Consider the following 15,125-nt stretch of genomic DNA (forward strand, 5'->3'; position numbering starts at 1 on the left):
GCACCCGACAGACCATCTGTGTGGCGATCACGCCACAGACAACAGAGTGGTGGTCACCCCATGCGCTCCAGTCACTGGAGAAACCCACGTGGTTGGGATCACCCAGCACACGGCAGCCCGGCTCTGGGGGCACCCAGGCCAGGGTTGCAGCCCCCAGCCAGGATCACATGGCCAGGCAGCACTCGAGGGCGGCGTTGCCCAGTAGGGGGGCCAGCGTCGTGGAGGGCCCCGTCCCTGGGCCTACTCCACGGTGGGGCACCAGCCTGGTGCACACAATGAATGACACCTGAGTCAGTTTCGCCTTGACTGACAAGCCGGAAACAGCTTGTTTTTATTAACTTGGTCACGTGGCTACTGCTATGTGACCCATTACAACATCCTGGGACCTGCAATGCTCCCAGGAGGAGTGCCATGCAACATTCATCTCAGTATAATTTGGTTTTACAGATGAGATAGTAGAGACCTCACAATAACATGCAGTAGTAGTTTCAGGTTGGGAGGGAGCATGCACATTGTGAACGCTGCACATTTGCACTCCGCCTTACTCTGACCGGCCTCTCAGAATATTCCAAAGAGAATCATCTCTGCATAAACTGTTCTAAAACAAAGATTGTGGCGGTTTGTAGAACGCGTAAAGTCTCCAACTTAGTTTGGAAACCCGAGGGCCAACCTGTGTAAGTGGTAGAATCTTATTTCTACCTTGGCGCCCTAATAACTCCCACACTTTCACAGAAGCTACAGTAATACAACCTTAACCCTAAAGCCTTGAGTAGGCTTGGGCTGCGAACATCTTTTATACAGGCTAAAGGTGGGTGGGGAGGCTGTTCGGCAGAAGGCATGCCAACTATATATAAAACCAGCATAGTGCCATAGTCCCAGCCATTTTTTATGGCATGGAGACATATACTGATAAACAACTAAAATGATTGAAAGTTCTCAAATGGATATTATGGAGATGCGATTTGGGGCTTTCCACTTTGCTCTCTGTAAAAGCAATTTGTTTGGAACTCGGGCTAGTCTCTTTGGATAATTTAAAGTACTCTGCAAATTGAAATCGCGCTTGATAATGGTGAAACGTTGCTAAATTGGCATATGACTTTTGATAATGCTGGCACTTTTCATAAACAGATCGGTTGGAATCTGGAATATCTGTCTAATATCAGTACTGCGCGAAGCGCCCTGGTTGAAAAAGTGTATGCTGGGATAGAGCTATTTGTGTTGACTATCTGCCAGGCAAAAAGTAATTAAACAAGTTCGCCAGGCAATCTTTTTCTTATATGGCCCCCATGAGCTATATCAAGCACACTGCAGATCAGAACCTACGTCGATTCATATTGCTGCTACATTTTACTTTGCTACAATCCCCCATGGTTACTGGAGCTAGAGAGTCATTATCCAGAGGCGGAGAGAAAGTGCAGAATCTGTAAGAAGAGCCTCTAAACCTCTAAATATCTGCTTACTCAATGCCGTGAGATATTTTGTATATATGGTGCGCAGTATCTGAAGTATGTAAGTCGGTTTCAGGATATTCTGGAGTACCAATTTTGGTCGACTGTGATGGTTGCTCAATCAAGGGTTGTGTCCAATTCTGTATATTCAGTTTGGAAACATAAGCTTGGTATTGGAGGAGTTAGTTTAATAGAATAGTATTCTTTTAATAAGATGGTATGTATGGTCTTATACCTGTATTTCTTTATGTTTTTGTTGCTTCAATGTGTCAAGTTTTGCTTTAAGCCAATACACAATAAAACATTTTTTTAAAAAAGGTAGCAATAATAGGAGACAAAATGCAGTTAAGTGGAATCTTTTATTGATAATCTATAAAAGCAAAAGTAATGTCAAACAAACTATCACAGAATTGATGTAATAACTGAAGGGAAATAACATTTATAACAATATCCATGGAAACAATGCAATATCAACACCCTATCATGATCTCTGATCCAGTGTTTGAACTACCAATGACTGCCAAAGATGCAGCGATTGTTAAATGTAATTTAAGTATTACATAAAATGTGTCTTTGTTGTATAAATATACACAGACAGTACAAAGGTGCTTTAAATCTCATTTCACATTAAAGCAGTACCTAGATATACAATCTCATTCTAGTAATACAAAGTGCTGTACAATGGTCACTACACATTTGATATTACCCAGAGACCAGTGGGATGGCACGTGATCTGTTACAGAATGAGGAGAAGCAGGCAATGAATTTTCTGGATTCAAACAGCCCAGGTTTGGAAATGTCCAGTAGCTGTTGCTCAAGACAGGTGTGCAATCTTGAAGTTCTCAGTGACTTCGAGACATTGTATTGGAGATTAAACATATGGTTTATGGGTGGTCCTTCGAAAACCTGCAGTTGAAGAGCCTTGCAGAAATAAGGCACACTCCGATATTCAACCACCTCACTTTAACTCATTACACTTTTTTTTCCACAAATATAGTAGACATTGCAGGTCCACTACCACAGCCAATGCCATTCTTCTGTGACTCAACCCCAAGGTATGCCATTAAAAGTTCAGTCCGGCGCCGCAGCAACTGCATGATGTCTTCAGCTAGGCATTCTGTATTCGAATATCGCACCTTCTCAAAGTCAAAAATATCTTTCAGGAAGTAGAGAACTTGATCCTAGAGGAATAACAAAAAGTATGATATTTATTTTGGGAATAATATATGAAATGAAGATATATTTAAGCACATTTGATTTGGAAATTATGGTACATAGATGTAATCATTATCTGGCAAATTAAAGTCTTATGTATTTGTAATATCTTAATGAACCACAACAAAAACTATCAATTTCACTTTGTATTTGAGGTGTCCAATTTAATGGATATAGTTAATGAAATAGAAGGAAAATTTCACTTAACAAAATATCAATAATAGTAGCCAAAATAGGTTTAAGATTAGCAAACATGGAGGTGACTGATATATAGAAACATTCCGGCGAGTTGTGCCTGTGTCTCTTGGTGAATTCTTCTACCTGCTAATCATATCAATTGCCAATTTTTACCATTGAAGCAAGGTTTTCCCTTCCTAAGGAAGCTTTCACTGTGCTCTAAAATTGTCGTAATTTGAGATCTTAAGGGTTGTTGAACAAATATGGATAGATATTAAACTACAAATGATAGTAACTACAGCAGAATAACAAACCTCATTAATCTCTAGGCGTGGTCATTATGGGAACAACCAATGAGTTGCATACGTTTGTCCAGCCTGCTGGGACAAAAGGCCTCATAGCAAGTTCGGCTGAAAGAGGAAAACGTTGCAGCAACGGAATTACCACCACTTTTACCACTCTGCTGAATTAAGGGTTAGTAAAAATGGGTGCTCATTCCGTTTGCGGAATTAGCCCTGATGGAATTAGCACCGAAAACCGACAGAATTAGCTCCAAAAATAAAAATGGTAATTCTACTGCATTAAAAGTGGAAATACTGCCAAAAATGAGCAGTAATTCCACCAAAACCAAAGTGCAGTTACCTCCATCCAAAAAGTGGAAGTAAATGCATACAGGTGATGGAAAAGAAGCCACAAGTGCACCCAATGGGCCCTGAAAGGATATGTATGCTCCCACCTTCCCTTAACACACTTACCAACAAAACTGCTACTAGCAGTTTCAAACCTTGAGATCCAAGACCGCCAGCTCTCCAATGAACTGCAGAGGCCTGCACAGTAGCCCGACAGATCACAAGTAGCAAAAAGGCATAGGAGATGCCATGAAAGGAGAGCGCCCATTCCTGGGCTACCACCGTAACAGGGCTACCATAGTGGAGCTACTAACCCTGATAACAACATGTGTCAACTGTAAAATGGAGCTTCCAGCATCACCACTTGTTCCAACCCATTGAGTCTCTCATTCGCTGCTTCAATCCCCCTCACTGAGGTGGCCAGAGATCCAGGGGGCAGTTCCAGGAAGGGTTGCAATGCAGGAGCTGATTGCATCACAAGCACTGACTTCAAACTACGTTGCAACATGCAACGGATCAACATATAGTAGGAATAAACACAGAAGACTCCTCTATAATTACGCCCACAGGAAAGAGTCAAAGTATTCACCCAGAGACGTCTATTTGTCAGAAAAAATGTCAATAGGCTCCAATGGTGCAACCACAGATATAAAAGGTTGCTCACAGGGAAACTGATTCAAAGGCCAAGCCCACAGTCATCAGTTCCCAAGAGGGCCAGCACATTAGTCCAGACTTCCAACAGAACAAAAACAAGCAGTTGACTCAAAGGCAAAACCCACAGTTATCAGCTCTCATATATCGTGCATATCATTGAGAAAAGACATGTCAACAGATACGTGGTCGACTATGCAGTTCTGATGTCAACAGTATCTCGTAGGTGGAGCTTAGTTGCAGTATTCGTCCTAGCACAGGATCCAATACCTCTTCACCGCCGCATCCTCCCGATTTTAAAGATTCTATTAGAGGAGAATCAAAGAGTGCTGTAGCCAGAAACTGGTGACCAATTTGGGGGATAACAGACGCCGAGGCACGCGCAGTCTGCATGGACTGCCACTCGCATGCCACTCCACGTCGCTCAGCGGTAAGAATGGGGATCCATACACTTCGCCTCACGGAGGGGGGATTACCCTAGTGACATTAACCACCCCCCATTATTTCATTAGGCAGGACATAATGTAGGGATGGACAACTACTGTTTTAACATGTACCAGTAGCAGACAGGTTGACCATTGTATCATGCCCAATTAACAATTTACGCATATTCCTATAACCAACACCTATCCCCATTGCCTTTCCAGGTGATTCTGGCTATCCTCAGCTCCTGCCTGGAACTCCCGCACAGCACAGAGTGTACCTTTGGACTGCTGTTTTGGTGTCTCCTTAAGACATTAGGTGCACTAATGTATAAGCCAGAGAAGATGGGTAAAATCTTCACTGTGTGTGCAATGCTGCATAATATGTTCATTCACAGAAATGATTCACTGCCCCCAGCTGTCAGCATACCCTCCCCCTCACGAGAATGATAGCACACATGCTGTGGACCGCTTGATACCACGCAGTGACCGTCATGAAGGTAGCCGATGGACGTCTTGTTAGGCAAGAATTGATTGAACATTTCTTTTAAGGATATTTAATTTCACTTCCCTTAAAGATGACTGTGCTCACATCTGTTCAAATGTGTGTGCGATTTAATTTCCATTACAATAAACACCCGTGCCCTTCCACCTCCGTTATCCTCAACACCTTCGCCCTCCCACCGCCTTCGTGTTTGGTATGAGTGTATTACAATGTCATTTCTTTGTGAATGACAATGGGGGCTGCTAGGCAGTGAATCTTCTGTGGCGGTGAAGAAGTGGAAGGATCAGACTCCTGGCCTAGAATGTGTTGCACTGTGTGGAGCAGGGTACTCTGCATTGTCTCTGCACCTGCAGAGATTGCCTGTAAGCTACCTGACCCTCTGGCCCATTATTATTATTACTATTGTATTTATTGAGCACTGACATAGCTTGGAGAAGCAACGGAGAGCTTTACAGAGGTACACAACAATACAGAGGTACACAGCACTTTACAGAGGTATACAACAGTACAGATGCATAATGGAGTGCTTTTCAGACGTAACAGAACAGATATACAGCCGGAGTAGGATACAGAGGTGCAGAGAGGAGGGGTACCGCTGTACCAGGTGGCGGGAAGGAGATGGGTGGGCAGCATCTAGCAAGTCAGGTGGCGCGAGGGGTGACATGAAGGCCTAGGTGTTGAGGAGGAGAGACTCCTTGAAGAGATGGGTCTTGAGTTCTGTTCTTTTTCTGTATTTACATTTTTATTAGTTTAATATGCATAGAACCATAAATATATATCAATGTAACATCAATACATAAAAAAAAATAATAAAAACTAGTATTTCACATATATCACAGTTGAATAACATCAAGAAGACAACCTTTTAGAGGTTTAATAAAACCTCTTAAATAAACAGATCAAGGAACCTACCCCAAATGAGATTAAATAAATTCATCTTTTTGCTTCTGTATAGAATAATTTTCTCCATCCTGTACCCCTTTCAGAAGAGAGGGCAAAGTATAAGGCCATGACACTTGTACACAAGTGCCTGTTTGGAAAAGCCCCCATTTATCTTAAGAATCGATTTGAAGCTTACATCCCACAGAGACAGCTACGCTCGGTGGGTAAAGGCTTGCTTATAGTGCCAAAATATAAATTAAAGACTGGTATGGGCAGATCTTTTGCAGTAATGGCAGCACAGCAGTGGAACAGACTCCCACTGGAGCTTAGATCGGAAGACAACCATTTGATCTTCAGAAAAAAAATCTGAAGATCCACCTGTTTAGGTGATCAGGGTCTCGTTCCTTAGTGGCATTTGAGATTAAGAACACATAACAAATAGGGAAACATTACTTTAGCATAGTCTGTGTCGTTTGTTAAACCGCCCTGATGCCTGTGGGCTGCCGGTGCTATATAAGCTGACATACATACATATTGTCAGGGGCAGGACTGGGCGTGGGCCACGAACTATTGGGGTTGTGGGGTTGGAATCATCACAAAAAGCACTGTTTAAAAGATTGCAGCCGTATAGATGGCTGCTGTGCCCTCTCTGCAGGCAGAAAACACTAACATACTACAAGACCCGGCAAAAGGCACGCCAGGACTACATTACCCAGCAGGCTTCGCGGGCCCGCGAGCCAATGGGAAGCCGTGTCGGGTGTGGCAGGCCTACGTGCATGCGCAAGTCCCGAGGCACGGGGCTTGTGCTCGAGATTCCAGAGAGACAGGACGTGCGCCCAGGAGCTCCGAGAAAATCCCACGCGAGGGGCTCAGAGCCTCCGGAGCGATCCGGCCCCTCGCTTTCAGAAGATAAGTACCGCTTGGCATTGGCATTCATTGGGAAAGAGGGGGAAAGCGCAGGTGGCGTTAACAACCCCTCCAGAGCCCCTGCGCCGCCGACATAAAGCTAAGTGGGCAGGGATCTCCGGGGAAGCACATTTTGGGTGTTACCAAAACGTTTTTGGTCAGCATTTAACTACGCGCTATTTCGCCTCACGGAACGTTAAGCCTGAAGGGCACATGAGACGAAAAGCATGTTACGGCAAGAAGGATCGGTCTGACGTAAGACAGTGCTGAGCAGATAAATCAATAGATGTTACCAGCCACATGCGGCAGCGCACTTCAGTGGAATTTGGAACTCAGTGCACGTTATGTGCGGAATGAGTGTGTCGGATGTGTTGTGAGGAATGAATGACCAACGAATCTAAAGGCATACGCTAATACAATCTTTTGTTTCTTTTTAGTGTGAAAAGGACCCACCGACTTCAGGGACGTGGCACGGGACTCAACAGCTCTTGCTGGACTGGACTTACAGACTGTGAAAGCTAAGTGTGCAAGTGCATGTTGACTAACCTTGGGTGCAAACGTATTTTGGGCTAAACCTGTGCTGGATACTCCATTGTGGCATTGTGGTCAATCTTGATGTTGGGGTTAACAGGTTCTTGTTGGTTTCTTTACTAATGTGTACTGGAGAACACCTTTACATGTAGAGGTGTTGAAACATCGCCCCCTCAAAAGGGTGCCAAACAAGTATTGGCTAACAAAAGCGTGCAATCATCGCCTTCCCCTTAATTCCCAGCCCTATCCATTACCTCTTCCTATTCCTTAATCCGGTTACCCTATAATCCCCCTACCTATCCAACCATCGAGACCCTAACCCTCCTTCCCCGCTCTGGTCACGGAGGTCTGTGTAAGCTTAGACTTGCAGACATCAAGACCGCAGAGGGGGTGGTTGGTTCTGCATCACTCCTGCGCCTGGGACCTGAGCATTCCTGACACATACATGCATACACCTGTCTTAGTTCTAAAACCCATTCTGCAAACTTTAGCCTTTCCACATTTTTCCATTTCCTTAAAATTATTTTTTGGGCAGAATTAGTTGCCCTGTAAAACCAGCACCTTTTTGGATATGAGAGATCAGCCACCAGATCATCCTCCCCCAAAATTACACTCACATAGTCAAATTCTACATCAATCATGAGAACTTCATCCATTTTCAGAGATGCGTTCCTCCAGAATGTTCTCAGCTCATAGCATTCCCAAATCATACGTTCAAATGTTCCTCTAGAATGTCTGCATCTCCAGCAAGCTTCTGAATCATTAAGACCCTGTACATGAAGCCTTACAGGAGTACAAAAAGCCCTATTCAGTAACTTGATCTGCCGACTTCTTTCACTTAGATTTAGAGATGTTAATGCCACATTACTACAAATATTCAGCCACCTATTTTCACTCATAGAGATGTTAATGCCACATTACTACAAATATTCAGCCACCTATTTTCACTCATAGAGATGTTAATGCCACATTACTACAAATATTCAGCCACCTATTTTCACTCATCACTGAGTCTAGTATTTCAGACCATTTGTTCAAAAGTTCTAAATTTGACTCTTTGTATTGACTCAACTGTTTGTACACTCTTGAAGCCATGTGACCTTCAGTTTTGTAATCCTTCAACCATGTATGCCATCCGGTGTCAACAGAAGGTGTTTTGTTCTTTAAAGCCTTCCTTAGCTTTCTGTATTCTCCCTGAGTGCAATCCTGCAGTCCTTTACCTGTACACAGTTGATTGAAGTTAAGCCACTTTCGTCCATCCATTAGGTCTTCCAGGCATTGAATGCCCCCTAATAGCCAGTTCAGCCAGAGAACTACTTTCCCGTTCACCTTAATGTCAGGATTCAACTATAGTGAAGTAATAGCGTTCTCCACAATATCCTGTTTGCTTTTCCTCACAAGATCTCTCCAACATGCTCTAATAAAGGTAGTCGGTGGAAAAGACTTGCTGCCTGCTCCATCAATTGATGTGAGAATAGCCCTGGGAGAGAGAGGGGAGGATTTACAAGTCTCCGCCTGAGTCTAAACGTCCTTTGAGTTCTCGATAAATGGAACAAGGTGTCTTGTACCAAACGCCAGATGGTAGTTGTCAAAGTCCAGGACACCCAGTCCTCCTTTCCCCTCAGATAGTTGCAGCTTCCACAATTTCAAGCGTGGCCGTTTTCCTTCCCATAAAAAGGTTTGAAGCAAACTCTCAATTTTCTTAAAGAAGCTTTTCCTAATCTGTAGAGGAATCATGCTAAGTACATAGTTGATTCTTGGAGCAGACGTCATTTTGATGGCATGTACCCTGCCCCATAGGCTCAATTTCAATTAATTCCATCTCTTTAGATCTGATTCCAGGTTTTGTATAGTACAGATAAGGTTGATCTCCATCACATCCTTTGACAAACAAATGCCTAAATAACGCATCCTGTTTGGGCACCATCGAAAACCATAGCTATTCATACTGCTGGCTGAACAGGAGATCGAAGCTGGCATTGCCTCAGATTTCATCCAGTTGATTGTATCCCGAGACCCTATGAAAAGATTCAGTCTGATTTATCAACGCTGGAACAGATGTTTTGATGTTTTGCAAGACCAACAACATATCATCAGGGTAAAGCCAAACTTTCTGGCAGGCCGCTCTAAACTTCACACCTTTGACCTTAACATCTGCTCTAATCCTGATGGCAAGAAGTTCCATCGCAATCACAATTATAGGAGCGTGGGCGCGAGTCTGATGCTGATGAGGAGGAGGTTCCATAGTCTTGGGGCGTAGGGAGAGAAAGCTTGTTTTCTGGTCCTTTCCTCTTCGCAGTGGCGGATTTCAAGTCTGCACGTGTATTGGCTTCTGGTGGTGCGCTGTCTGCTAGAGATGCCAAGCTTCTCTGCAGGGTAGCTGGGTGACTTGAGGGCGACTGCCTTATGCAGCAAGACTTGAAGATGATTTGTGCATGCAGTGGGAGCCAGTGAAGGCAGATGAGGGGCAAAGTGACGTGGTCGTATCTGTGTAGAGCCCTGATGAGGCATGCATCCGCGTATAGGACACTTAAGGAGCACAAGCGTGAACGACAGGAGGCCTTTGAGGAGTGCATTGCCCCCATCCGGGTGGAAGAGGACCAGTGGTTGAATGGTGGATCTAAAGCTGCCTGAAGGGAGGAAGGGCTTGACTTTCCGCAGGATGGAGAGCAGATACTAAGTTGTCTGAGTTTTCTTAGCTATGTGTGTCGAAGGAAAGGTGTTTGTCAATGTTAAACCCAAGGAATTTGGCGCAGGAGGTGAGCTTGGGTGTGAAGCCCTCAGGGTTCATGGCGATAGCCAGTTCTGTATGTCTGAGTGGTCTGTATTGTTGGTGAGGAGTAGGAATTCGGTCTTGGAGGGGTTGAGCTTCAAGTATGCACTGAACATCCAAGACTGGATCAGCGAGAGGCAGGTTTTGAGCCTTTGGATGTGCTTTATGGAGTCGATCTTGAGGTATAGCTGTGTGTCCGGGGTATTGGTGAATGTGGATGTTGTGTGTGGCTAGGAAGGCTCCCAGCGGCTCCATGTACAGATTAAAGATCACTGGGGAGAGGATGGAACCCTTCAGGACTCCACAGGTGATGGGTAGCATTAGCGATTTAGACAAGTCCATCTGAACTGCTGGCAGTTGGCGATGTAGGGCTTGAACCAGTGTAGGACAAGGTAGCTGATCCCCATGTGCTGATCTGAGTACCTGGTGGTCTACTGTGTCGAAAGCGGCCGAGAGGTCGAGTAGAACCAGAAGTGGGCGTCGTTAAGGATGGATTTTGATAGTGTAGCCGACTACCAGTATGGTTGTTGTCTCTGTGTGGCATCTGGGTCTGAAACCTGATTGGTAGGTTTGGAGGAGATTTTTGGAGTCGATGTGTTGCTGCAGTTGCACGGCTACCGCTTTCCCGATTTTACCTAGGAAGGGAAGATGGTTGTTGGTGTGATAGTTAATTAGGTTTTCGGGATCCAGAGTGGGTTTCTTTAGTAGCGGGAGGATTTGTCTCGTCTTTAGGGTCGATGGGAAGGCACCTTGAGTTAGGGAGCTGTTAATGATCTCTAGGTAGGGAAGGAAAGCTTCTGCAGGGAGGGTTTTGAGGATGTCATCTGTATACAATGCGACTTTGAGGGCAGCCAAGGTTTCTACAAGTGTGTCTTGAATGTTGTTCAGGGTGTGGAGATTTCACAAGGGGGGACACGAGGTGGGTCTGTGGTTGCAGAGCTAGTGTCCATGTGCAGGCTAATCTTGCTGATTTTGCCAATGAAGAAGGTGTTGATAGCGGTGGAATTCTCGATGGAGCGTGGTATGGCAGGTTTGGGTAGCAGGTTGATGCAGTGCTTGACTGCTTTGAAGAAGGCTGTGCTTTTGTGGTCAGCTTCTGCCATGGTGTCCTGATAGTAGGAGTCCTTGGCTGTGTTGATTAATTGTCGGCGGGTTGCCCCGAGCTCCTTGAGGAGCGCCAGATCGGATGCAGTCCTGGAATGGTGCCAGGTTTTGTCTAGTTTCCTGATGAGTCTTTGGCTGAGGTTGAGTTCCTGCATGTCCCAGGGGGCTGATGGTTCCAGGATGTCCGTAATGTCAAATTTAACCTTTGGCCTGGAAGGGGTCGACAACCCCAGGGTGTCCTCCACATTGGCCAAAAGATGTTAAAATGCGGAATGGGGCTTCCCCAGCGTCCACGCTAGTAAGATGTCCAACCCCCGAGATGTATACTGATCACAGACCTCCTGCAGACCGTAAGCCAGTTTCAACAATCCTTCCCCCCTTCCCATAGAACTCCTCTGGGAAGACCCTTACCACTCAAGGGCATAGGGGTTCCAACCTAAAGGAACTGAGATCACCTTCCTCATTGAAAATGTCACCCACCTTCAATACAAATGCTCCCAATGGCAGTGGGGCATACTCCAGAGGAGCCCTGGTGCCATTGACACATAGTAGAGGGGGCCAGTGGCGAATGTTCGACACCCTAAGGTAGAGTGTGCCAGCACCAGGGATGGGTCCTCACCCATGGGAGCAGGGCTGAACCCTTAGGTGTGCGGTCGTGGTCCTTTGTAGGGTCCCTGTTGGCTTATCCAAGAGCAGTGGGGACCCAGGTGGAGCAGTCGGCGGCAGGGCTGAAAGTGCCAATGCTGCCATGGCCCATATCTTGGGAAAGATGTCAAGCATCTTCAGCCTGAAGGCTTCCCATTCCTTTGGGGTGGAAGATTAGGAATGGTACCAGTGATGCAGCTTCCAGGGAGTTTCTGGATTGGTGATGCCTCTTTTTTGAAAAGGAAGGCTAGTGGTGCAGAGAGGAACTCCTCCGACAATGGTACCTCTTGCAGTGCTTCTTCTCCTTTCTGAATGGGAACTGGTCTTCTGACCTCCACTCGATGTCCTGTGACCTCGAACAAGACCGGTTACCTTTTTCTCTGTTGGAAAAGGTAAAGAGTTTTGCTGCCTGCCCCTGAAGGGCATTTGAGTGTATCGATTGACATGACTGTCAGTCCTGGGGGTCATGTTCCTCCCACCAGGGATTATTGACAATCCAGTGGGGGCTTGATGACCACAATCCTTACAGGGCGTGAAGCACAAGCCATTCAGGGAAGTAGACATTTCACCAAACTATTGAAAGTAGCAGTGTTCCTGAAGCGAACAGATTGCATTGAAAACAGGAACTGAGGTCATGGGAACATATATATGGCCCGACTTGTCCACTGCAAGGCACGTGGGGGCATCCATTGGAGTCACACTATGCCCCCAGGTGGTGGAAAAGTTTGCGGATCAGCTGCACTGGGGATAGAATATCATATATGAGGAATCTGAAGGAGGAATTAAACCATTTGAATGTGCACATCACTAACCACCTTCTTGCATGTCTTACTCCCTTTACCGCACATTTCAATGCATTTATAACCAATAGATTAATTTCACTGTACAGAAGTGTTTTTGTCTACCCTTTTCTTTTTTTTTTTAAAACACTTATTTTTTGTATAATAAACAGAAGCAAAAACACCCCAGGGGAGAATAAAATAACATAATACTGTAACACTATCGGATGACACTGCAAGATTCGTAAACACAATGGACCAGGAGCATTACCATCAAAGAAAAAAACATCCAGAAACAATGCAAAGAATTCCCACTTGAAAATGCTGAGTCCCCCACGCGCTCCCCCTCCTCCCACTTTCCCCAGATCTTTTCCCATGTCCTGGGGTAACCGCTTGCGTTATACACTCTCTTCCTCCAGGACCATACAACAGTCCATTTCAACAACCCACTTTGCCAACTTTGGACATTCGCTACCCCCTCCCCCCCACTGTGCCACCAGAGTTCATTTCATCAGTCCGATGGCCGTGGACACAAACAGTTTCTCAAACCTAGGGAAGCCAGTTTCTCCCCACACCCCTAAGAGCAGCAGTCGTGGGTCCCCGGGAATTACCAGACCTGCAACTGAATGGATCTTATACTGACATTTCTGCCAGAAACAGCAAGCTTGTGGGCATCCCCAAAGAATGTGAAAAAAGGTACCCTCCACGCCCCTACTTCTGAGGCACGCATGACCCCACCCTCCATGATCTGCCTGCCTCCATTTAAATAAGGCAGTGCGAAAGTAGTAAACCCTATGCAGTATTTTAAGTTGTATTAACCGTATGCAATCCAAGATCCCAATTTCCCTAGGGGACATTAGGGCCTCCACCCAATCCTCTGGTTCCAGTGGGCCCAGATCCCTTTTCCCAGCGTGTCTTAAGGCTAATCTGTTCCTTTATGGCAAAGGCAGTGAGGACCTGGTAAAGGGTAGAGACAATCTTTGTGTTTATGCGCTCTGGGAAAAGATTTACTTCTAGCAGGGAGCAGGTCGGCACATCCCGGAGTGACAGGAACTGGGCCGATAGGGCATGTGACAGCTGCAAACATTGGTTTTGGGTTCTGGCAGGCCAAACTTGTCACACAGCTCAAGAAATGGGACCAGCGCTGCCTCCCTCACCACATCTGACACACTGACAGGAACCTATCAGTTATAGGAGGAAAATTGTAACGCACATAGTCATTAAGGTCAGGGCCCACCCACACCCCTAAATACTTGAAGCCATCTACTGAGACCTGATATGGACAGCTCTGGGGAAGATCATCATCCATCTCCTGAAGGGGTAAGAAGATTGACTTGGCGCAATTCATCCTCAACCCACTAGCCCTTTGAAATCCCTGTAAGACATGTGTAACCTGGGTATTGGCGTCCTGCGGCTTACTCAGATAGACCAAACTATCATCCGCATACAGCAAGACATTGTCCTCACCCCCAAGTTTTCCAACAGAAGCCTGACCAAGTCCGACCCGACCTTAGGCCGATAGCCAGCTTCTTGTCTGTCCTTGATTGGTGTTACTGAGTCATATGTCTGTCACTGGAGAAAAATCATGTCCTCCAAAGTGATAGAAGTAGAGTAATCGGAAACCTCCCTGTCCAAAACCTTAACATGAGAGATGACTAAGGACAGTGCAATTTCACCCATCATAGTTGCAAGGGTGAAGTCACAGTCCTTCATTGTTCATGGATGTTTCCATGACATTACACCTGGCTAAGCCCAGCCACAACATGGACACCGTTTCAAATGCCATGTCCAGGTTCATTGACCAAATTAGACACTACCTCCATCTAAGTATGTGTCTTACCCACTTTTCATATAACATGTTAGCAAGGCACAGTTGGCAGAGATCAACACAAACATGTTTCTTAAGCATGCTATGTTTTCTTTACAGCTCATCGTGTAAATGGTTGACCTTTCGGACATTAGAAGAGCATGCATAATGTGGTGCACAGTGTTCATTACCAATTGTTTCTGTCTCTGTTCCTTCAGTGCTAACTTGACACTGAGGGCCACTGTAGAGGTGCAACACACCAGGTTTGTTCAACCACACACTTATGGTAAAGGCTGCTGAAACATGGTTACCTCCACAGCTCACATTGTAAAGTCAATTGAGGGAACCCCCACAACCCTTTCTCTACACAAACATGGTATGCAGTAATTAGAAGTCAAACTGTATAACTATCTCTGTATAGTGAAAACAAACCAGTCAACATGCTGACCACATCTGTACCAGCTGTCTTCAATAGCATTCTCACTACCCTTAAATGTCCTATGAGAGAGCATACTGATGATAGCCCTGCATGGTGACTACACAGAATAAGCAAAGGAGCAACAGAGGTCATTAGATCTCTGCTCTCTGAAAACATAATTAACAAGTGGTAGATCAATCAACAACTTAACCAAATCTGCCCCTTAAGTCTGG

At 45.4% G+C, this 15,125-nt stretch overlaps 1 protein-coding gene across 2 annotated transcripts in view; it reads right to left on the minus strand.

Annotated features, from left to right (window-relative positions):
* Positions 1 to 1,788: 1,788 nt before the first annotated feature.
* Positions 1,789 to 15,125, minus strand: part of MIGA1 (mitoguardin 1) — a 1,504,768-nt gene continuing 1,491,431 nt past the window's right edge. For both annotated transcript variants that reach the window (XM_069641662.1, XM_069641663.1), the window contains one exon: positions 1,789 to 2,629. In XM_069641662.1, coding sequence (XP_069497763.1) covers positions 2,420 to 2,629 — 210 coding nt within the window. In that variant the 3' untranslated portion in view covers positions 1,789 to 2,419. The remainder of the gene's footprint in view (positions 2,630 to 15,125) is intronic.

This window comes from Ambystoma mexicanum, chromosome 1q (assembly GCF_040938575.1).
Source record: "Ambystoma mexicanum isolate Mex_15411 chromosome 1q, UKY_AmexF1_1, whole genome shotgun sequence".
NCBI classification, from domain to species: domain Eukaryota; kingdom Metazoa; phylum Chordata; class Amphibia; order Caudata; family Ambystomatidae; genus Ambystoma; species Ambystoma mexicanum.